General features: G+C 40.9%; 1 protein-coding gene across 1 annotated transcript in view; it reads right to left on the bottom strand.

The window, feature by feature from the left end:
• Positions 1 to 235: 235 nt before the first annotated feature.
• The window catches only part of LOC119261531 (uncharacterized protein C14orf132-like), a 44,873-nt gene continuing 19,045 nt past the window's right edge, over positions 236 to 26,063 (bottom strand). Inside the window, exon 2 of the mRNA XM_017685801.2 lies at positions 236 to 873. Coding sequence (XP_017541290.1) covers positions 643 to 873 — 231 coding nt within the window. The 3' untranslated portion in view covers positions 236 to 642. The remainder of the gene's footprint in view (positions 874 to 26,063) is intronic.

Raw genomic sequence — 26,063 nt, 5'->3', positions numbered from 1 at the left:
AGCGATGTCTTGCGCATGCTGAGTGCAGCTGGATTGTCTGTTGTGGCCCGGGGAACATGATTGTATAGTGTGTTCAAAGGGAATAAAAAGTGGATGGGCTGGTGTAGATACAGTAACAGGGAGGGCCAGGTTGAATTAAAGATTAGGAATGCTCAATTGGGCTGAACTTTTAAAGTCTATCAAGTATCAACATTGGCAGATTGTCCACTCAACAGTGCAGAAAAGGAAACGGTCATTACCAAACCAGAAGGTGCACGTCACTTTAATGTTTCTGATAACAGCATTGGAATTTTCGCTACCTCAAACAGACACGATGCCTACAGGGATCTCAAACATTTTTGTGTCCTCTATACATTTAAAGCTTTAAACTGCATACATTGATACTAAAGGCAAAGATTCATACAAAATATTCATTGATACCAAACATCCACTTTCCGCTACGCCACACTGTCCATCATTCATCAGCTTATAGGAAGCAAACAGAAGGACTGATGCATCAAAAATACTCTGTTCTATGTAGAAAACGGAAGGAAAGAATTAAGCTCGCCTACATATGCTACATGAAAGACGACCCTGTTGTAGGATTTTGGGCTCACTTTTAGCCCACCTGGTCTCTCAGTCCCTGTCCAGTGTTCGTCCAGTTCAGAACGTGAAGGCATAGACCACGCCCACCACCACAATATTGCCAATGGTGGCGGTAATGGCGATCCACAGCCAGATAGCATCACGGGACATGGGCTGCTGCTCCTCCTGCTGGTGGTGTGCCACCATCGCAGCGGTGTGGACACTGGCGGAGGAGTTGAAGAGCGAGTGGTCAGTGCTGTAGTCATCGTTGGGGGAGGAGTCCATGAAGGCCCCCGTCATGACCGGAATCTGAGAGAACAAAAGCAAAAGAAGAACTTCTGTCAGAAACATGGACCAATGGAGCGTCAGTGCAACTGCCGTTATTATTTGGACGGTCACTCATTAGATTCTAGTTAAGAAACTGAACTGTATCATGGAGCCTTTAGCACAGACTGCATGTCACTGGACAGTGGAAGGAAACCAGAGCACCCGGGGGAGGAAACCCACCCAGACACGGGGAGAACATGCAAACTCCACACAGAAAGGCCATTTTTGCTGTGAGGCACCAGCGCGGCTCACTGCACCACCATGCCACCATCATCTATACTAACAATAATAAAAATGGAAAAAACATTCATTTGAATAATTTGTGCCTGCATGGCAGTCCAGCACAGTTGTGGGTGTTCTTATCTTCCATGCACATTGATGTGAGCAAATATTCCACGTTCCACTGAAAGACGTACTACACTGTGGTCAGATCTTTCGTTTATTTCACATTTTAGTGTTTCTAGGGGTTGTAACTAAATTTTAACTCAACGCTTGGTCAGTATTTACAAGCATTTTCTGACAAACCGCTGAATGCTGAACCTTTATTTGCTGAAGGCTACCTAGTTTATTTGCTCCCTACTGAAACATCTGCATGAATTAGGACACGCTTTGTGTATACGATATGTAAATGAGGTGCTCGTAGGCCAAATGATTTCATGCACTGAAGCTGATTCATCACTTGCACTCAAATCTCTGCTTCTTTACACATTGGACAGAACAGTTCAAACGTCATTGTATCTCATCACAAAATTAATGTAAGAATTTTACAACTTCACATGAGTCTAAGTATTGAAATGTAGCGAGTCTGATGGAGCTGCATGGAGTCTAACTGAACAGTAGTCAGTCAGATGGGGCAGTGGTGAGTAATGGGGCAGTAGTGTGTCTGATGGGGCTGTAGTGAGTTTGATGGAGCTGTAGTGAGTTTGATGGAGCTGCAGTGAGTCTGATGGTGCAGAGTTGAGTCTAGCTGCAGTGAGTCTGACAGGACAGTCGTGAGTCTGATGGGACAGTAGTGAATCTGATGGAGCTGAAGTGAATCTGACTGGAGAGTAGTGAGTCTAATGGGGCAGAGTTGAGTCTAGCTGTGCAGTAGTGAGTCTGATGGGGCTGTAGTGAGTCTGATGGAGCTGCAGTGAGTCTGACAGGACAGTCGTGGGTCTGATGGGACAGTAGTGAGTAATGAGGCAGTAGTGAGTCTGACTAGACAATAGTGAGTTCGATGAGGCAGTGGTGAGTCTGATGGAGCTGTACTGAGTGTGACTGGACAATAGTGAGTCTGATGGGACAGTAGTGAGTCTGACTGCGCAGTAGAAACTCATATTTGACAAAAATCTGCCTTTCATTGTTCATTTGTCTGTATTTATTTTGGTGTCATCTCACACACTCACAGTGCTTGTGGCTCAAATCTCCTGCTTCTATCATGCGCTCACACGCATGCCATTGCTATGGTAACCAGTGGCAGAGCTCAGCGAAATTCGAATGGGGGGGATAGGGGACAGTTTTAATGAGGGCAGGCTATCTGTAAACTGCCCTCTGGGCCAGTTAAATATCACACATAGACAGAAAAAGCAAGAGGGCAAAGAGGATTCATCTTTATATATTGGGTTTCCTGATAAACAATAAAAGTCCCACAACTCAGAACCTTCTCATAACCTTGTTTTTTACTTTAAAAATAGAAATATTATTGAAATAATGTAAGTCATTTAATTGACATTAAATAATCACATCTAAGTAATTAATTACATAATCTAACTATTAATGACATATAGTACTGTGCAAGTCAGAGACCACTTTTATTTTCATTTACTGTCAAATGTTAGTCATCATAAAGTCTTTTTTTTTCAAAGACATCCATTTGCATAATGATGGAAAATAAAAAGAAAATATGAGACAAAACAACGGAGTGGACTGGATTCCACTTTGACTTTAATGCTTGTTTTGCCTAAAAGGACACATTGAAATGAAATGAAGATAATACAATGGTTATTATAATTTTTAATGAATTAATATTCACAGTTGTGACTGCACGGCCGTCTCGCTGGTCTTTCTTTTTTCCTTTTTCTCATAAGGGATCATGCAGCCCTAAACCTTCACCTTACCCCAACATCTCAACAAGACTCATGATAGACATGACCATGCAAAACGGAGGGTTAGGGCTGAGCGGAAGGGCCGAGGGGTGAAATGGTTTTGGACCATATTCAAAATCATACAGTGTCGTAGAAGATAGAGCATAATAAATTCCTGGAGCGTGGGTGAAGATCACCTGCCAAACGCACACGCAGAAAAATAGTCACAACTGCCAACGCGGTTACGTTACGTTCACCCACTGACACAGCTTGTGGCAAATACCTTTACTTGAGGGACCATTCCAACATTTAACTATGGATTTCGTGGATTCAGCGTGTAATCGCTCAGAAAAATATGGTGCTAACTGTCACTGGCGTGGGACCCTCAAGGGTACATCTCAGTACCTTTATTCAGGGAACATAGCTGTGCCGAGTGTGTGTGCGTGTGTGTGTGTGTGTGTGTGTGTGTGTGTGTGTGTGTGTGTGTGTGTGTATTAGTTCCTCACACCTCAACTCATCTACATTTTTTTTAATTTCATTGTTCTGTTTTAAAACATTACGTTATATAAAGGTACAAACATGTACTTTTCACCTTGAAATACGTATTTAAGGTTCACATTTGGACCTTAAAACCACTGCTGTACCTTTGGGGTCACATGTACATTGTTTGTACCTTGAATAAAGGTAAACTGACCTTTGGTGATGGAAGGTAGATGCCTAGATTTGGTATCCCCTCTAGAATTAGTTCATCCTCTGCAGACAATATTCTTCATCTCTTTATGAAAATAAAGGGATTAAAGCAGTAAAGGAAACGTCTGTTTTATTTGACTTGAGTTTAAGTGCTTTGCCACCACAAAAACACTGACCAATAGAATGAAATGCTCTGGACCCAAGCGTGGGCTAAGGGGATATAAAGCCTTCCAGCACTGAGCTGTGAAGCAGTGTAACTGCGTTCTCTGGAGTGATGGAGCTCCATCCAGTACCTTTGGGATGAGCTTTAAAGTCAGACTCTAGACTGCACTCACAAAAAGGAAATCTAAGAATTATAAAAGCTGGTGTTTTCATTGTCCTGATAAAAATGAGAGTGTCTGTGAATGGAGGCTGATCTCACTGAGCTGATCGCACTCCTTCAGCGATATGCTTCATCACTTCTCCTCCCTTCACACGGATCCTTTCTGTTGATCCATCACGGCTGAGTTTGAAAGTCAGAGTAAAGGTATAAGAGATAAATGCTTCAGGCTGCATTAGAACTCACTGATCCACTTAATTTCTCTTTTCACAGCAGCCATGAGTGCAATGTTCTGCCTGTTTTGGAGATTCCTCAAAGGAACTACGCATTTTCCTTCTTCTGTAACATTGATGGAATATATTGAAATATGTTTAATGTATAAAAGTGTAACTGAACTAGATTTAGTCTACATCTACTTTTATAAAAGTGTTGTTTTCTATATATGTATATATATATATATATACACACACACATACACACACACACGTAACAATATTTCCTATATATATATATATATATATATATTTCCAAAAGTATTTGCTTGTCTGGCATCACACGCACATTAAATTGAGGGTTTAATATGATGTCGGCAAACCCTTTGCAGCTATAAAAGCTTCAGTTCTTCTGGGAAGGCTTTCTACAAGGGTTAGGAGTGTTTATGGGAATTTTTTCTTCCAGAAGAGCATTTGTGAGGTCAGACACTGATGTTGGACGAGAAGGCCTGGCTCACAGTCTCCACTCTAATTCATCCCAAAGGTGTTCTATTGGGTTGAGGTCAGGACTCTGTGCAGGCCAGTCAAGTTGGGACCATGAAATTGTCCAAAATCTCTTGGTGCTGAAGCTTTAAGAGCTCCTTTCACTGGAACTAAGGGGCCGAGCCCAACTCCTGAGAAACAACCCCACACCATGATCCCCCCTCCACCAAACTTTACACTCGGCACAATGCAGTCAGACAAGTACCGTCTCCTGGCAACCGTCAAACCCAGACTCTTCCATTGGATTTCCAGACGGAGAAGCGTGATTGGTCACTCCAGAGAACACGTCTCCACTGCTCTACAGTCCAGTGGCGGCGCTTTACACCACTGCATTCCACACTTTGCACTGGGCTTGGTGATGTAAGGCTTGGATGCAGCTGCTCGGCCATGGAAACCCATTCCATGAAGCTCTCTACGCTGTTCTTGAGCTGATCTGAAGGCCACATGAAGTTTGGAGGTCTGTAGTGATTGACTCTGCAGAAAGTCGGTGACCTCTGCGCACTATGCCCCTCAGCATCCGCTGACCGCTCTGTCATTTTACGTGGCCTAACACTTTGTGGCTGAGCTGCTGTCGTTCCCAATCGCTTCCACTTTGTTATAATCCCACTGACAGTGGACTGTGGAATATTTAGTAGTGAGGAAATTTCCCGACTGGACTTGCTGCACAGGTGGCGTCCGATCACGGCACCACGCTGGAATTCACTGAGCTCCTGAGAGCGACCCATTCTTTCACTAATGTCTGTAGAAGCAGTCTGCAGGCCGAGGGGCTCGGCTTTACACACCTGTGGTCATGGAAGTGGTTGGAACACATAAGGGGATGTGCAAATACAGCACTGTGTGAAGGTTTTAACCATCCAGTGAGTTCATCACAATATACATTAGAATAAAGTCGTATTCATAATTCAAATAAACAGAAAAACAATAAAAAGTAACAAGAATTTTTGGGTCCATATTTTTCCTGGACACCTTCACAGCCGCCACAGAGACTCGTTAATATCATCAATTACATCATGAGCTCAATTTACTGAGCACTGATTGGTCAAACCAGGAGCTGCTTTTTAACTACATATAATACTGGACTTCCTCGAGGAGGAGAGGCTTGGAGATGGGTCAACACACACACCAACATCCAGAACATCACTGTTTATTATTTACAATATTCTATAAATTTTGTTTATTCAAATATTAACCCTTTTCTCAGCAAATAAACACAAACAACACAAATAAATAGATTCTGAATATGTGTCTTGGATTCCTAAGACTTTCGAACAGTACTGTATATATATATATATATATATACACACACACACACACACACACAGATATATATATATATATATATATATATATATATATATATATACATATGCACAAAAAATGCACATGTCCAGCTGTTCAATGTTTCACTACTTTTTGCACAACTTGCTGCTCTCTAACAAGGAGCTTAACAGCAAGGTGGTGGTGGGGTTACAGTGTGTCTAGTCAATACAGAACTCCCATTGTGCCTCTGCACAAACAACACAGGCCTAATTTAATCTTCATGGACGACGATGCTCCAGCTCATCGAGGGCGCATCATTAGGGAACGGCTGCTGAAGACTGGGGTACCTCAAATGGAGCGGCCTGCACTTTCTCCAGATAGAAAACCTATGGGATCAGCTGAGTCTCCGTGTAGAGGCTCATAACTCTGGACCCCAGAACCTCAATGGCCTGAGGTTCGCCCTTCAAGAAGATTGGGAAGCCGTGTCTCAGCAGACAATAAGCCGACTGGTGAACAGCAGGAGACGTCGTTGTCACGGTGTAATTGATGCTCAAGGGCGCATGACGAGTTATTGAGACACTGAGACTGTTTATTGGGGTTTACCCACCACTGCTGGCGGCTTTTGTTTCAGTAAATTGTCTGAGATGAGGAAATCACCGTCGCACGCTTCTCCTGATACGCCCGACTTTCATGATGTAACATCACTGTAGCCTGAACTTTTTACGTTTTTCATAAATTTCACCCGAAAGCCAAGCATCCTGAACTTTTTGTGAGCAATGTATATATATATATATATATCCATTCATCCATCCATCCATTTTCTAAGCCGCTTCTCCGTCAGGGTCGCGGGGGGGGTGCTGGAGCCTATCCCAGCAGTCTTCAGGCACGTTCCCTTATGTTCAACCATTACAGGGTTTTTGAAAAACAACCAAACTGAGATTACTGAGGAAATGTCACTACAAGACGAGGTGTTCTAAAGGTTTGCCTTGCAGTGTTTGTCCAAATGATGAAAGCAGTGCGGTTTCAAGAGCGTTGTTTTCGAGGGGGATGGTGTAAATCCCAGCTGTCTAATCACATCAGCACAAACACCTTCAGCTTTGCTGTTTCTCTTTCTTAGAGACTTCAGAGCTAGAGAGCGTTACAGCTCTGTTTACAGAGAACACTGAACTGCAGCTTCTCTCCATCTGCTTGCAGTGTTCTCTTCACAGAAGATCTAATTGTTTTGGTTACACTGTTTCTATGAACCAGGTGAGTGTGAGGTACAAACTCCGAAGTACTAGAAAATCATTTCGGCCAACATCATGGTGGGTTCCCAGTCTAAGTATATTAGTCCTTCTACGATGGCATCCTGAGTGGCAGCTGCAGTGTTTTGGGAGGACGTGTGTTCGTTTATTTTACTGTGACTGTCTATTTATGTATTTACACTCACTGAGCACTTTATTAGGAACGCCTGCACAGCTGCTGATTCATTCAATGATCTAATCAATTGTGCAGCATATAAAATCAGGCAGATTCAGGCACCAGCTTCAGGTCATTTTCACATCTACCATCAGACCATCAGACTGAAGAAACATGTGGTCTCAGTGATTCTGAGCTTGGCATAATTGTTGGTGCCAGATTTGGTTTGGGTATTTCTTTAACTGCTCATCTGCTGGGAATTTCACATATAGGGTCTGTAGAGGTGCTCAGAACAGAGCGCTACAGAAAAAAACACCCAGTGAGCAGCAGGTCTGCGGACAGAAAGGCTTTTCTGGTGAGAGAGGTTGGCGGAGAATGGCCAGACTGGTTCAGCTAACAGAAAGGCTACAGTACAGATGACCACTCTGTACAACTGTGCTGAGCAGAAAAGCATCTGAGAAGTGGATTTGCTACATCAGCACACTTTGCCCTCATTAATGCCCATTAACCATTGCTTGAACGCCACAGCCTGTTTGAGTGTCGTTACTGTCCCTGTGCGTCTCTTCATGGCCACAATTTACCATCTACTCAAGGCTACTTTCAGCACGATGAGTCTCAGACTGGTTTCATGAGTTCAGTGTTCAGTTCAATATAATTTAGTGAATTTCATGTTAACTCCTGTACCAAAAAACTGTCTGTACATCTGTTACTTGGCAAATTGATCACTGATTCATATTAAATTACACCTGCCTGCCACCCAATGACCGCTGGGATAGGCTCCAGCACCCCTGCGACCCTGAGGGAGAAGCGGCTTAGAAAATGTGTGTGTGTGTGTGTGTGTGTGTGTGTGTGTGTGTGTGTGTGTGTGTGTGTGTGTGTGTGTATTAAATTACAGTGACACCTGACAGGTTTTAGATTTTGGGTAAGTGTGAAGTATAAACTTTAAAGTTTGTGTAATTATTTGGGGGTAAAACGATAGTAAGTAATTAGACAGTCTAACTAAATTGCGGTGAAATGTCACAAATTTAAGCAGAAATCTTCCTATCAGAACAATATATATATATATATATATATATATATATATATATATATATACCATTAGTTCTTAGGGGACATGAGAGCCTTATATAGTACATGTTTGTTTGATACCTGCAACCAGCGTTAAACAGGCTGTAAAGAAAAAGCAATGATTCTTACTGTAGCTTTACTGGGTTTTTACTAACATAGAGATTCTTCTGATTATATTTCCTAAAATAAAAATATCCGTTCTGCTACTATTGTGAGTTTGTTTTGCACTTCCTAACGTGTAACTACATGATCTATTTTCTTGCGGAGGAGAATTCAGCGCATGGTTGTTTTCGGGCCTACAGTCACACAGAGCATCCACTCAGCTTTTCCTGATCAGCTCAGCTGGAGCTGGAAATGCAGCTCCAGTCAGATCACCATTAATCCAGCACGGCCTGCAGCTACACTCGGTCACACGCACACGGATGAGAAACATGACAACCGCACATGCAAAACATAAATAACGACCTCACTTACAGAAAATTAGAAACATGCACAAACAGCAGCCTGTTCTCAGGAGCCTCCAGCATCGATATGCCTTCACATCTACCAGCTTTAAATCGCTTAGGTGGCAATCATTGATCATATTTTCCCTTTTTCAGCTCTGCGTTCCAGACTGTAGACCTGGCACAAAATTTCCATGAATGAGAGACGGCATACGTCACTTCCCTGTTGTCCGAACGACTATGCCAAACAAACTAGTCAGAGCGCTTAGTGAGCTGGTTTATGAGTCTGGCCTTCCTGGCACCAGCGAGTGAGTCCTCAATGAATGGAAGCAACTATTAACTATGATTTTCCTCAATCCTTTAATTTTGGACTTGCTTGGGAGTGCCAGCTAGCAACCGAGAAACCCGGAAGATGGTAGAGTGGCAATTCAACTTTCTACCAGTTCAGTGGTGCCAGCAGAAAATGTGAGATACTAATACCACCAAGCCTAAAAGCTGCCGCGTGTGTCTAACAGTGTAAAAAACAGTTTCTGATTTTCTTTACTGCCCCAAGAGCGGAGAAGAGGTCTGTGGCTTCAGGCTGTCCGCTGTGGGACTCAGCCGATCAATATGTACACTTCTACGGCAAACACTCCATCACAAGTAAGTTAGTGGTGTTAAAATCAGCTGTTATAATGTGAAAAGTCAATGTCAAGTAGTGACACACTCGCGGCCCCGCCTTCCTGCCGGCTCTCGTGGCCGTCATTGTCGGGGGGTGGGCGCTCTGCCATCGATTTCATTACAGTGGTGGTGATGGGAACCAGGGGTCGTGATGTCTACGATGCAGATAGACATTTTATTTCCTATCTAGAACAACAGTGTTGATGATAGTTAATAGTGATAACCCCCCCCCCCCCTCCCCCAAATTCTGTGAGTACTATTTGGCCTTACAGTTACCTGCATCACCCTCTGCCATGGAGGTATTTTAAAACATGTCAATTTTAGGCCAAACCTTTTTCACAAAAATATAATAATATGTCTCAGGGAGTGTTTTCATAACCATGTCATGTCATAGCTTTCTGAGTGGCTTTTACGGACAATAAAAAGACAATGGTTCCTGTCACCACAGCTGTGAATGATCGACTCAATTCGTTCCTCTACAATGGTGCATTTTGCATCAGGCCACTCTGAATTTACATCTGAATGATTTAATTGTCCAAAACATTTTGGGGAAAAAAGAATTTCTTGCTTTTTCAGAAAAAAATCTGCATTTAGGCTGATGTTTGATGGTGATTTAAACCTTTGGATCATGAAACTTGGGCATGTCATCTGTTAATTCTGCCCTTGGAACTTCTAACTGATCCGTGCATCATGCTGATCTCTGAGGGTAGGTTTGGTTGGTAAAACGGGCGGCGTGGTGGCGTGGTGGGTGGCGCTGTCGCCTCGCAGCAGGGAGGGCCTGGGTTCGGTTCCCCGACCGGGGTCCTCTCTGTGTGGAGTCTGCATGTTCTCCCCCGTGTCTGCGTGGGTTTCCTCCGGGTTCTCCGGTTTCCTCCCACAGTCCAAAGACATGCAGTCAGGCCAATTGTGTAAAATGATCAAATTGTAAGTCGCTCTGGATAAGAGCGTCAGCCAAATGCCATAATGTAATGTAATGAATGTAGATGTGGTACTAAAAGCGCAGCACATACACAAAACACAGTGAAATGCCTAGAAAATCCCGTTTTAGTTTAGATTCTGATCCTGATCCTGATTCTGAACTAATAGCTGCAGCTGGCTTTTCCCCTGGTTTGTTGAAACTGAGGTACCAAATAAAACAGCATCATTTGCCTTCATGCCATGATTATTGTCATAATACAAATTCAAATTGTTTTCTAAATGCTGCATTAATGCCATGACAATAAAACTACAGGAAACTGAATCACATGACGCCTCCAGACACTCGACAGGGTTGTTCGTTTACTCTCTTGGACACAGACTCAAAGGACACTCATCAGCCCGTTTCTTTCATTTTTTCTGTATAATGACATGGATCATCGATCGACAGTGACATGACGTCATTGTTTGTCTGACTGGCTGCAGGATCTATAAGAGCTAGTGGTTGGTTGGTGTAGTGGGTGGTGGTTGGTTAGTGTAGTGGGTAACACCTCTGCCTTCTACACTGTAGACTGAGGTTCCATTCCTCACCAGGGCAGCACCCTACTCTATACCAATAAGGGTCCTTGGGCAAGACTCCCAACACCACCTTCACCTTCTTGTGTAAACTGATCAAATTGTAAGTCGCTCTGGATAAGAGCGTCAGCCAAATGCCGTAAATGTCAATGTCAGCTATAAATCAGCCGTGATTTATGATTTCATGATATTAAATTGTCACAGATCTCAGAATTTGCATTTACCGCTAGTCAAATTAGAGGAGCTGCTTTCACCCAAAAAGGAGCGGGGTATTATAGAAATGTGCTGCTCTCATCTATTGCGAGGTTTTTTTTTACCTTAAAAAAAATGATGTTATTCACAGAGTGCAGACAGGTACACTCTTAAAAGAGGTGGTTCTATAGCAAAGGCAATGGTTCTGTTTAGATTTATATAGAATTAGGTTATATACACAGTTTCTATTTAGTTTTATACAATCATTTCAGGTTTAAATGATTCTTTGGGTGGTGAAATCGCTCTTCAGACTGATGGAGAATATGTTGTATACGGTTCTATACACAACCTTTTTGAAATGGTTCTATACAGCACCAGAGACAGTTCTGATATTGTTACGATGTCAGTCATGTACCATATATAACACATCCTCCATCCATAAACCACTTAAGCAAGAAATTGTTCTATATAGAACTATTGCATTTACCAAAGAACCCTTGAAGAACCATCTTTTTTGAAGAGTGTAGTTTAACAGTGATAGAGAAAAAAGCTGAGTGATCTTCTTTTGTTATACTGTATGGTAAGTATAAGAAATATATAAAAACAAAAGATTTGCGTATTACTTAAATCACATAATGCTTTTAAAATGTTTTTTTAAAAGTGTATACCTGGAAGCTTATCCCCCACCATTTAGCATAATAGCATACTGGTATAATAAGCATAATTAGCATAACATATTGTTATCTATACAGATTCAGTCTTCCAGGTGGTTGCTATTTTCGAGTGATGTATGTTAGTCCATGTTTATAGATAACAGATCAGACAGTGTCAGAAACCACATAATCAAGACTAGAGAGACAATAGAGACGCCGAACTCCACACAGTGAGCACAACTGTGCTTTAATTTGTGCTTTAATTGCTTGTTATGTACTTTACTGTATCTTGTAGCTCCAGTGCTAAAGCTAAAGACACCAACCATGCGAAGGAGAAACTGGAGAAGCTCTTCTTTGAAGTCTGTCTTTGTTTTTGCGGTGGAAAGCTTGTTTATCTGTGTAGCTGCATTGACCCTCTGCTCATCAGATTTGTCCCTGCGTCTCGTCAGCCTGCGCTGAGCTGACGGATGGTCACTGATGCAGACGGAGCTTTGCTCCTCTGCTGCGTTCAGACACAGTCTTATCTCTGTGCTGAAGACAAAGCACCATCGTGCTACTATTTCTGCTCTCCTTCTACTAAATCCTTCATTCACTGACACACAGCCTCATGTTCTCCCCATGCTACACCGTACATTCATGTTACTAAGGTCTCTCTGAATGGCCTGGGAATTTGCAGCCGATCACTGAATGTTAAACGTTTCTGCTCTTTGGTCTCTCAACCCACCTGGAAGCACCGCTTCATGGTGAATAAAAGAAAAGGAAATAATGCTCGGGTTTTTTCTGCACTCAGAAAAAAAAGGTTCTAGGCTGTCACTGTCACCCTCACCTGTGCGTCAAATTGTCTGTTTCTATAACTGTGTCCAGTTATAGTTACAGATTTCCAGAATCTGTAGAGTCACCATTTCCATTCCATCTTATCTTATCATACGTGACTCACATCCAGAGTTATGAGGCTGTGAAGAGGGGCTGAGATACACACCATCTGCCTCTCACCGTGTGGAGCTGGTGGATTCCTGTGTTTGTCTACATTCTGTGTGAAATCATTAAGGACTGACCGTCACGCCGGAAACCCTTCATTCTTCATTCAGTCCACACTGGAGACACATGTGAAATGCCGTGCAGGGAGTTTACTGCTGCTGAAGTTGCTGCAGCAGTTTTGGAAAGTAGGGATGAAAATAACCGAGCATTATGATATGAAACATGAATATCATGTTATGAGAAGAACCCTTAAAGGAGAATTTTTTACCTCAATGGGTCAAAAACCAGTGCAGAAAAGCACGTAGAGAGCACTGAACTCGCGGCGGAGGTCACCGCCAGCCACAGGCTTCACCCTGACAGTGGACAGCCCTACACAAAACACTAGCAGCCCACATCCACCAACACAGAACACAATAAACACACACCACATGCTTTTATTTAATGATCAGCAACATAAACCACATTTAAGTCTGGAGGGTATGCATTTCCCATCATCCCTCTGGTCTCACGAGCGTCTAGAGGCCAGCATCAGCCAGTAGTGAGTCACTACACTATCAATAACCATGGCTGATATTACTGATGTTATAGAAACGGCGAGACGTATCTATTGCCTTACATTAAACGTCTATTCATCCAACTCTACAGGGCATTTCTCTGATAACAATGCTGCTTCTTCTCCACTCTGCATCACCTCCACCACCCTCAGCCCTCAGCACATAAATCATACTGAAAATAGAGGCTCTAATTCATCTTCACTGTGGCAAAGGGCCATAAGCTAAATGCTTTTTAGCATGGGAGTGGACAAGCTGTTTACAAGCCAGACGTGGTCAGCACCGAGCCAAGCCAAAGCCTGGAGAGGGCAGCACCACCAACCTCAGACTTTCTTCTCACAGAATAATAATTACAGAGCAATAACTGGATTCATCTGTCGGGGGAGCTCACTGACATTAGCACACGCACTAAGCAGCTCAGGGTGACAGGTTTAACATTTACTAATGCATTCTGTCTGAGATGGAGCAAAAGGAAGCCATTCAGATCATGCAAATGATTCAAATGTTCCGGATGAAAGGAGACAGTCTGGCCGTCACACTTGGGATCAGGCCAGCAGGGAAAGGAGCAAAAATGGATCAGGGCTGCAGTGATGAGACAACAAAGCCGATGACGACAATTATGAAAAAAATGCTTTGCTTTTTTAAAAAGCTCTATAATGATTACATGACCCACACAGTCCTTCTGACAGGTTCTAACACACTACAGGAAGCGTAGGGGGCGATATGGCTTCTACTGTTACATTCAAAAAGCCCTCGATAATGTTCATATGAGCCACTGATATGATCCATCAAATAACAGTTGATAGATTTACTGATTAAAGAAACTGACACATCACAAGACACTCCACCTCTGTGAAGAGGTAGTGCCTTTGCTCATTGGTGATTAAGTAATTTGTCTGGAGGAGATACAGCATCTCTTGCACTGACAGACCTGTGTTCCCGTTGTGTGGGAGTGAAGTATTTTCAGTGCAGCGTTTGTGCAGGTGTCTGACTGCAGCGAAGCCGCGCAGTGATAAGAGCTTTGGCTGAGGCTGTATATTACAACAGGAGCAATAAAAGGATGAGATCTAAAGGGGACGGCACTGTGATTTATACCTAATACCTCTCTGACTGCAGAGAGGAGAGGGGCTACATACCTGAGCCAGTGCTAAACAAAAGGAAAGACAAACAAAGCGCCTCTTCTAGGGGCTAAACTTTAAAGCACAGATCTACATTAAGGCATTTGTGCATTGCATGACCATGCTGTCACATTTCAACCTAGCATCAAATAACTTCAACCACAGTAAATACCACACATGAAATGGAGATATCAGTCCAAAGACAATCTCAATATACAACCCCATCACAACAATAGCAGATATTAGTCAATAAGTCACCTCAATAAAAAGCCACATACACTATATTTCCAGAGGTATTCACTCGCCCATCCACATCACTGAATTCAGGTGTTCCAGTCACTTCCATGGCCACAGGTGTATAAAGCCGAGCCCCTAGGCCTGCAGACTGCTTCTACAGACATTAGTGAAAGAATGGGTCGCTCTCAGGAGCTCAGTGAATTCCAGCGTGGTACCGTGATCGGACGCCACCTGTGCAGCAAGTCCAGTCGTGAAATTTCCTCACTACTAAATATTCCACAGTCAACTGTCAGTGGGATTATAACAAAGTGGAAACGATTGGGAACGACAGCAGCTCAGCCACGAAGTGGTCGGCCACGTAAAATTTCAGAGCGGTCAGCGGATGCTGAGGGGCATAGAGCACAGAGGTCACCGACTTTCTGCAGTCAATCACTACAGACCTCCAAACTTCATGTGGCCTTCAGATCAGCTCAAGAACAGCGTAGAGAGCTTCATGGAATGGGTTTCCATGGCCGAGAAATGGTCCAGTAAGCTACAACAGGAGATATTAGACCATAAACAACCTCCATCAGCTGGTATGATTGAGTTAAAACCATGCTGGTCAAAATGATCTTTAAAAACACGCCTTAAAAATAATCCTGTTTCGGTCTGAGACTGGAGGCACTGGAGAGATTTAAAGAGCCCATGGTACAAAAAGAGCCACAGGCCAGTAACAGCATGCTTTTGGAAAGGTCAGTGAAGTGCTTAATTTTGGTATTTGTGGCTCTGAATAATAATGTGATATCTGATGTCGACCTAGTTACGCAACGCAAACACACAAACTCCTCCAGACGCAGACACTCACATGCCTTGGCACTTAGCATGATGTGACATAATCAAGGACACAGCAGCATCATTTTATGCTGACATTGTTTAGCTTGAAGTGTGCAGTGCAGCCTGAGCGCACGACTCAGTTTACATCACTGTACCTAATTTAGAGCCAGTTATTCATCAAACCTAACGAGACACTGTAGAACAGATATATATATATATATATATATATATATATATATATATATATATATAAATAAACCGAGTCTGTTCTACAGTTTCTCATTAGACTGAATGAATAACCGACTCTAAATGTAGGTATTGTGATATAAACCGAGTCCGTTCTACAGTTTCTCATTAGACTGAATGAATAACCGACTCTAAATGTAGGTATTGTGATATAAACCGAGTCCGTTCTACAGTTTCTCATTAGACTGAATGAATAACCGGCTCTAAATGTAGGTATTGTGATATAAACCGAGTCCGTTCTACAGTTTCTCATTAGACTGAATGAATAACCGACTCTAAATGTAGGTATTGTGATATAAACCGAGTCCGTTCTACAGTTTCTCGTTAGGCTGAATGAATAACCGGCTCTAAATGTAGGTATTGTGATATAAACCGAGTCCGTTCTACAGTTTCTCATTAGACTGAATGAATAACCGACTCTAAATGTAGGTATTGTGATATAAACCCAGTCCGTTCTACAGTTTCTCATTAGACTGAATGAATAACCGACTCTAAATGTAGGTATTGTGATATAAACCGAGTCTGTTCTACAGTTTCTCATTAGGCTGAATGAATAACCGACTCTAAATGTAGGTATTGTGATATAAACCGAGTCCGTTCTACAGTTTCTCGTTAGACTGAATGAATAACCGACTCTAAATGTAGGTATTGTGATATAAACCGAGTCTGTTCTACAGTTTCTCGTTAGACTGAATGAATAACCGACTCTAAATGTAGGTATTGTGATATAAACCGAGTCTGTTCTACAGTTTCTCATTAGACTGAATGAATAACCGACTCTAAATGTAGGTATTGTGATATAAACCGAGTCCGTTCTACAGTTTCTCATTAGGCTGAATGAATAACCGGCTCTAAATGTAGGTATTGTGATATAAACCGAGTCCGTTCTACAGTTTCTCGTTAGGCTGAACGAATAACCGACTCTAAATGTAGGTATTGTGATATAAACCGAGTCCGTTCTACAGTTTCTCATTAGACTGAATGAATAACCGACTCTAAATGTAGGTATTGTGATATAAACCGAGTCCGTTCTACAGTTTCTCATTAGACTGAATGAATAACCGACTCTAAATGTAGGTATTGTGATATAAACCGAGTCCGTTCTACAGTTTCTCATTAGACTGAATGAATAACCGGCTCTAAATGTAGGTATTGTGATATAAACCGAGTCCGTTCTACAGTTTCTCGTTAGGCTGAATGAATAACCGACTCTAAATGTAGGTATTGTGATATAAACCGAGTCCGTTCTACAGTTTCTCATTAGATTGAATGAATAACCGGCTCTAAATGTAGGTATTGTGATATAAACCGAGTCCGTTCTACAGTTTCTCATTAGACTGAATGAATAACCGGCTCTAAATGTAGGTATTGTGATATAAACCGAGTCCGTTCTACAGTTTCTCATTAGACTGAATGAATAACCGGCTCTAAATGTAGGTATTGTGATATAAACTGAGTCCGTTCTACAGTTTCTCATTAGACTGAATGAATAACCGACTCTAAATGTAGGTATTGTGATATAAACTGAGTCCGTTCTACAGTTTCTCATTAGACTGAATGAATAACCGACTCTAAATGTAGGTATTGTGATATAAACTGAGTCCGTTCTACAGTTTCTCATTAGACTGAATGAATAACCGACTCTAAATGTAGGTATTGTGATATAAACCGAGTCTGTTCTACAGTTTCTCATTAGACTGAATGAATAACCGACTCTAAATGTAGGTATTGTGATATAAACCCAGTCCGTTCTACAGTTTCTCATTAGACTGAATGAATAACCGACTCTAAATGTAGGTATTGTGATATAAACCGAGTCTGTTCTACAGTTTCTCATTAGGCTGAATGAATAACCGACTCTAAATGTAGGTATTGTGATATAAACCGAGTCCGTTCTACAGTTTCTCGTTAGACTGAATGAATAACCGACTCTAAATGTAGGTATTGTGATATAAACCGAGTCCGTTCTACAGTTTCTCATTAGACTGAATGAATAACCGACTCTAAATGTAGGTATTGTGATATAAACCGAGTCCGTTCTACAGTTTCTCATTAGGCTGAATGAATAACCGGCTCTAAATGTAGGTATTGTGATATAAACCGAGTCCGTTCTACAGTTTCTCATTAGACTGAATGAATAACCGACTCTAAATGTAGGTATTGTGATATAAACCGAGTCCGTTCTACAGTTTCTCATTAGACTGAATGAATAACCGACTCTAAATGTAGGTATTGTGATATAAACCGAGTCCGTTCTACAGTTTCTCATTAGACTGAATGAATAACCGACTCTAAATGTAGGTATTGTGATATAAACCGAGTCCGTTCTACAGTTTCTCATTAGACTGAATGAATAACCGACTCTAAATGTAGGTATTGTGATATAAACCGAGTCCGTTCTACAGTTTCTCATTAGACTGAATGAATAACCGACTCTAAATGTAGGTATTGTGATATAAACCGAGTCCGTTCTACAGTTTCTCATTAGATTGAATGAATAACCGACTCTAAATGTAGGTATTGTGATATAAACCGAGTCCGTTCTACAGTTTCTCATTAGGCTGAATGAATAACCGACTCTAAATGTAGGTATTGTGATATAAACCGAGTCTGTTCTACAGTTTCTCGTTAGACTGAATGAATAACGGACTCTAAATGTAGGTATTGTGATATAAACCGAGTCTGTTCTACAGTTTCTCGTTAGGCTGAATGAATAACCGACTCTAAATGTAGGTATTGTGATATAAACCGAGTCTGTTCTACAGTTTCTCGTTAGGCTGAATGAATAACCGACTCTAAATGTAGGTATTGTGATATAAACCGAGTCCATTCTACAGTTTCTCATTAGACTGAACGAATAACCGACTCTAAATGTAGGTATTGTGATATAAACCGAGTCCGTTCTACAGTTTCTCATTAGACTGAACGAATAACCGACTCTAAATGTAGGTATTGTGATATAAACCGAGTCCGTTCTACAGTTTCTCATTAGATTGAATGAATAACCGACTCTAAATGTAGGTATTGTGATATAAACCGAGTCTGTTCTACAGTTTCTCATTAGACTGAATGAATAACCGACTCTAAATGTAGGTATTGTGATATAAACCGAGTCCGTTCTACAGTTTCTCATTAGGCTGAATGAATAACCGGCTCTAAATGTAGGTATTGTGATATAAACCGAGTCCGTTCTACAGTTTCTCATTAGACTGAATGAATAACCGACTCTAAATGTAGGTATTGTGATATAAACCGAGTCCGTTCTACAGTTTCTCATTAGGCTGAATGAATAACCGACTCTAAATGTAGGTATTGTGATATAAACCGAGTCCGTTCTACAGTTTCTCGTTAGGCTGAATGAATAACCGACTCTAAATGTAGGTATTGTGATATAAACCGAGTCCGTTCTACAGTTTCTCATTAGACTGAATGAATAACCGACTCTAAATGTAGGTATTGTGATATAAACCGAGTCCGTTCTACAGTTTCTCATTAGACTGAATGAATAACCGACTCTAAATGTAGGTATTGTGATATAAACCGAGTCCGTTCTACAGTTTCTCATTAGGCTGAATGAATAAACGGCTCTAAATGTAGGTATTGTGATATAAACCGAGACCGTTCTACAGCTTCTCATTAGGCTGAATGAATAACCGGCTCTAAATGTAGGTATTGTGATATAAACCGAGTCCGTTCTACAGTTTCTCATTAGACTGAATGAATAACCGGCTCTAAATGTAGGTATTGTGATATAAACCGAGTCCGTTCTACAGTTTCTCATTAGGCTGAATGAATAACCGGCTCTAAATGTAGGTATTGTGATATAAACCGAGTCCGTTCTACAGTTTCTCATTAGACTGAATGAATAACCGACTCTAAATGTAGGTATTGTGATATAAACCGAGTCCGTTCTACAGTTTCTCATTAGACTGAATGAATAACCGACTCTAAATGTAGGTATTGTGATATAAACCGAGTCCGTTCTACAGTTTCTCATTAGACTGAATGAATAACCGACTCTAAATGTAGGTATTGTGATATAAACCGAGTCCGTTCTACAGTTTCTCATTAGGCTGAATGAATAACCGACTCTAAATGTAGGTATTGTGATATAAACCGAGTCCGTTCTACAGTTTCTCATTAGACTGAATGAATAACCGACTCTAAATGTAGGTATTGTGATATAAACCGAGTCCGTTCTACAGTTTCTCATTAGACTGAATGAATAACCGGCTCTAAATGTAGGTATTGTGATATAAACCGAGTCCGTTCTACAGTTTCTCATTAGACTGAATGAATAACCGGCTCTAAATGTAGGTATTGTGATATAAACCGAGTCCGTTCTACAGTTTCTCATTAGACTGAATGAATAACCGGCTCTAAATGTAGGTATTGTGATATAAACCGAGTCTGTTCTACAGTTTCTCATTAGGCTGAATGAATAACCGACTCTAAATGTAGGTATTGTGATATAAACCGAGTCCGTTCTACAGTTTCTCATTAGACTGAATGAATAACCGGCTCTAAATGTAGGTATTGTGATATAAACCGAGTCCGTTCTACAGTTTCTCATTAGACTGAATGAATAACCGGCTCTAAATGTAGGTATTGTGATATAAACCGAGTCCGTTCTACAGTTTCTCATTAGACTGAATGAATAACCGGCTCTAAATGTAGGTATTGTGATATAAACCGAGTCTGTTCTACAGTTTCTCATTAGGCTGAATGAATAACCGACTCTAAATGTAGGTATTGTGATATAAACCGAGTCCGTTCTACAGTTTCTCATTAGACTGAATGAATAACCGGCTCTAAATGTAGGTATTGTGATATAAACCGAGTCTGTTCTACAGTTTCTCATTAGGCTGAATAGGATTTTTACCAGTGACTTACATGCTTGTGCTAAAGGCTTTAATGAGAAGAACTCGTCACCACACCACAAGATCTGCCATTAACTACTCTTTTCACAATGGCTGCAAATATGAGGCAGTATATACTTTACATTCTCCTAAAATTAATACATTTTTTCAACATATTCGAAATATAATTTAAAACAAGTCTACTTTTAATAAAGCAAGCACAGAGTCATCCGTTACTACATTCTCTGTTAATTTGAGTTTGATTGTAAAAAGCATTTGCACTTTCCTTTGTCATAAGAAAACACTTAGACAAAGTACATTTTAAATTACATACTAATGAAGGGAGAGTTAACATGATTTGCATATTGAATTAAATCAGCTCTAGAATATTTAAATAGCCTTAATCAGAGCACAAATCAAGATGGTCAGATAAACTGAAGAGAATAAATACCTTTAATTCCATCAAAAAGTAGTTCATGCATTCATTACTTCCAGGCTGAATCCCTCTCCTTCTCTCTCTCTCCCTCTTATATATATCAAAAAATATCAACAATATGTTTCAGTTTTTCACATACTTTGAAAAGGCCTGGTGCTCTTTATGATGTGTCTAAATTTCATGGTCAATGGACCAACAGGAATGGACCTAAAATGACGAGGAAAAACATCTGGATGCAAGGTTTTGTTCTGACAACAGCGATATATAAAAATAACCATGAACACTCCAAGAACCATCTGCTTTAGGTGGTTCTGTCCATATATATATATAATATCAAGGCAGTAACTATAGATGAAGACTAGGTGCTATATAGAACAATATACAACATATTCTCCATCAATCTGTGGAACAAATGGTTCTTTGAGTGTTCGAGGTTCTACATGGAACCACTGTCATTTCTAAAGAACTCTTTAATAACCATTTTTTAAAAGATTGTAGTTATTTATCATTTTTCACAGCTGCTTCTTGTTCAAAGCTGTAATTGTGACATATTTAGCAGGTGCTACTAGGTACAAAAAGAAATAACAGGAAAAAAATGTACTAAACAACAAAGCTCGGGTCTTAGGAGGAGAACATTAGCCATTAGCTGTTTCCAGTTGACTAAGCGTGCGGTGAACTTCACGGCCTTTCTGACAATGAGCCGTCATTTCCACTCAGAGTGAGCCTGTGCTACCAGCTAATGTGCTTGTGTCCACCTCCTCACAGCTGCTTAGTCATTACGACATAAAATAAACATGAAAAGTCCTCAAATCTTTCTCTTCTGAACTGTTATGCATAAAAGATGCCAAAAAGATTCTAGGACTGGGTTTATAGTTCTAAAAATTTCTTAAAAGCTAAAAATCCTTTACATCATGTGGAGGTTCTTAAAATGTTAAAAGGGTTCTTCACACAATCATTATTACATAATGTATAATAAAATATCAAATATCAAATAAAAATCAAATAAAAAACAAATCAAAATCTAAAAACAAAATGCAATGATGTGTAAATCATTTAAACTCTATTTTTAATTGACAATAGTATAAAGAAATATGACAAGGATGGACAAGGATGAGAAGGATGGACACGATTAGAAATGAGCAGATCAGAGGGACGGTGAAGGTGGAGCAGTTTGGAGATAAAGCCAGAGAGGCCAGGTTGAGATGGTTTGGACATGTGTTGAGGAGGAATAGTGGATATATTGGGCAAAGAATGTTGGAGATGGAGCTGCCGGGTGGAAGGAGAAGAGGTAGAGCTCAGAGAAGGTTTATGGATGTAGTGAAGGTGGACATGGAGATGGTTGGTGTGAAAGTAGAGGAGGCAGTGGATAGGGCGAGATGGAGGCAGATGATCCGCTGTGGCGACCCCTAAAGGGAGCAGCCGAAAGAAGAAGAAGAGTATAAAGAAATATATATGACATGTTGAAACAGAAATTTGATTGTTTTATGAAAAATATGAGCCCAGTTTGAATTTGATGCCAACAACATGCTCTAGGGGCAACAAAAGGCTGGTCAAGTTGGTAAAAAAAAAAAAAAAACACCTGGTGGTTGAGTTGCCCGTGCAGGTCAGTAACATGCATGGGCAAATAGGGCAACAATTCAAGAATAACGCTTCTCAAAATAAAATAGCAAAGAACTTTTGTTTTCATCACCTACAAAATAACATTAAAGGATTGAAAGAATCTGGAGAGATCTCTGTGTGAAAGGGACAAACCAAAAAAAATATTTGCTGGCCATAATCTCTGGGCCTTCAGGCAGCACTACGTTAGACTTCTGAAAATCCCTGTCTGTGAAGACAGAGCATCACTGCATCCACAAGCACACGTTAAAACTCTAAAATGCAAAGAAGAAACCATAACCTGCCTTCTGTGGGCCTGAGCTCATTTAAAATAGACCGAGGGGAAGTGGAAAAGTGTCCTGTGGTCTAATAAGTCAACATTTGAAAGTCTTTTGGAAATCATGGACACATTATTATCACTGCACAGTGCAAAAGTCAGTATTGGGGTTCAATACCCACCTGGGTAAGCACCCTACACTATACCAATAAGTCCTTGGGCAAGACTCCCAACACTACTTTCACCTACCTGTGTAAAATGATGAAATTGTAAGTCGCTCTGGATAAGAGTGTCTGCCAAGTAGCATGGGTGATTTGCACATCTGTGAAGGCACCATTAATGCTGAATGACATATACATGTTTTGGCAACATATGCTGCCATCCAGATGACGTCTTTTTCAGGAAAGGCCTTGATTATTTCAGCGATATGATGCCAAACCACATTCTGCATGTGTTACAAGAGCATTGCTCCTTATTAAGAGTCTGGGTGCTAAACTGGTCCGCTTACAGTCCAGACCTGTCACCACTGATAACATTTAGTGCGTTACGAAATGAAAAACACAACAAAAGATATCCAGAACTGTTGAGAACTGAAATTGTATATCAAACAGAACAAGAAAACATTTCACTTTCAAAACATCAGCAGCTGGTCTCGTCAGTTCCCAAACGTTTGATGTAGTTATGTTCTAACTGAAGTTTGGGGGAAGGAGCATGGCTGAACCCCCTCCTTCTTTCAATCCAGCACAATATAAATTCACATCCTCACCTTCTGTTCCCTTGATGAAGTGTTAGCAATCCCCACCGCCACCTCCCCTCCTCCCTGTTCCTCAGTCCTGCATCAGTCCTTCTACAGCTATGAGGGGGGATCTGGCCTTCTAGCTACAGACAGGAGCTGCCCAGAACTCCAGCTCAAGTTCTCAGAGTCCCCCCCCCCTCCCTCAAGCAATTCTCCATCATACTACCACCACATGTTGAAGGCATGGTCTGAACTCACAATCAGCGTTGCTAAAAGAAGAAGTGATGAAGTGATGGTAAACCTGCTGCCGTCCCAGCATCAAACTGAAAATGGGCAACAATAAAATTCCTCAGTTTCCACATTTCATCTGTTGTCTTTGTAGTGGTTTCCTTTAAAATGCGGTTTACATGTTTTGCAACTCATTGCATTCTATTTTTATTTACATTCTGCACAGCATCCTGACCTTTTTTGGAAATATGGGGTTTGTATTATCATTTTATTGCTCTCATTCAAAAGTGCAGCCTGAGCTGCAACACTCCTTATAACTTCAGTATGAATGGGTGGGGCTAAACTGCTGTAGCCTGACTGCTGTGTTGTTTATTGTGACATCACAAAAACGATGTATAAACAGGCTGCTTGTGGAATTTTGTTTCCATATATGTAAAGTATGGAGTGAGTGGTATGTTGTGAAACTTTAAAATTCTTTTTACAAATTCTTTTAAACGTTCTTTACACATTCTTCAAATTCGTTTATTTTAAAAACGTGAGTGAAATGAGCTTTTCTATGATTTGGGAGCTGTATTAAGATTTCTAGATTTTGATTCTTTTCCAACTATGGCAGATGTTGTCAGGTGACTTCTACAATGAATGTCTGCAGCTTGTGGAATTGAGTAGAATCAAGCTGATACGTGCATTTACTTCTGGGACAGAAGAAATAAGGCAGCACACTGTTCTTTACTAGAGGGTGTTTTATTTTCTCTGAGAAATAAATGGTTCTTTTTGTAAACATGCTGCCCTTTCTCAAACAGCAGGGCTGATTTTAGAACTCTCCCTGTTGCTCTAAGCAGTATTTTTTCTTGGAAATAAGTGCTGAGAGACTTTTTGGCTACAGAGGCCAATTACACATCCCAGAAGGCTCTCTAACATTAAATTCTGTCCTTTAATTTAGCAGACAGGGAACACTGCTACCAAGAAAGGGGCTGAAATTTATCAGCCACAGAAAGTTTTACTTCACAGCAGCTTCTGGAAGACACTGAAGTGCTTTAACCCTCTCAGGTTGACGATTTCATGTCCAATATCAAAGGACGTCATGCATACTCTGATGGGTTAAAGTCAGGAATACAGCCCCTGATCACTTCACAAGTGAGGAACACAGCCTCTGATTGGTCAACACACAACCAATGGTGTCAGCAGATGCTAATAACAATCAGAGGTGGATGAAGTTCACAAACCCTGTACCTGAGTTAAAGTCGAGACCCCCAAGGTAAAATATTCCTCCAGTAAAAGTAGAAGTTCCTCCCTTTAGACCTCCACTGGAGTAAAAGTACTAAAGTATTTCCCTTCAAATGTACTTAAGTATAAAGTAAAAGTACTAAAAGAGGAATTCTGGCTCTGATGTCCTGTTATCATTTTTATAACCAGACTGGCTTCATGAACTCATTTCAGGTGAAAGTCCTCCAGCGTCTCTCTTGGTAAACCAGTCTTTTAATAGAAGGTCATTAATTAGTGACGCTGACGTCTATTAAAATGATCAGAAGCACAAAACACTGAAGGTAAACAGTTTCCATCAGGGAGAACCGAGTGGCTCTGAAATCACTTTTTACACACAAGCAAAGTTTCAGTTTCAGATTTATTTACAACTTAGTTCCAAGTTTAAGTTGAATAAAAACTGGCTTTAAACTCAGGATCACAGATGAGCTCCTTTACTATGTTGATCTGTAGGCGTCTGTTCATAAACATAAACCAGCCCAAACTCATTTACTATAAAATGAACTGGTGTTTGTAGAAATTCAGAAAAAAGCCGCGTCAGTCTCGACTGCATATGTGGACATATTTCTATATTGAGCTCTATTTACACAAAGTTAGGTTAAGTGCACATCACCGACAAACTCACCTGGATACTTAACACCAACCTTCCTAACTAAGAAAGCCCAGCAGCAACTTTGGGGGATGAAGATAGCAAACCTTCTCCATCCATCCTCACTATATTCTACAGGGGGCAGCAGAGAGCATTCTGACCAGCCGTCCCCCCGTCTGTTTAGGCAAATGCACTGTTTTGAACTGCAGCACCCTACAAGAGAGATTAAGGACAGCTAGTAAGGTCATCAGGG

The sequence above is a fragment of the Pygocentrus nattereri genome, chromosome 4, assembly GCF_015220715.1.
Source record: "Pygocentrus nattereri isolate fPygNat1 chromosome 4, fPygNat1.pri, whole genome shotgun sequence".
NCBI lineage: Eukaryota > Metazoa > Chordata > Actinopteri > Characiformes > Serrasalmidae > Pygocentrus > Pygocentrus nattereri.
This window is presented reverse-complemented; position numbering and strand designations above follow the sequence as displayed.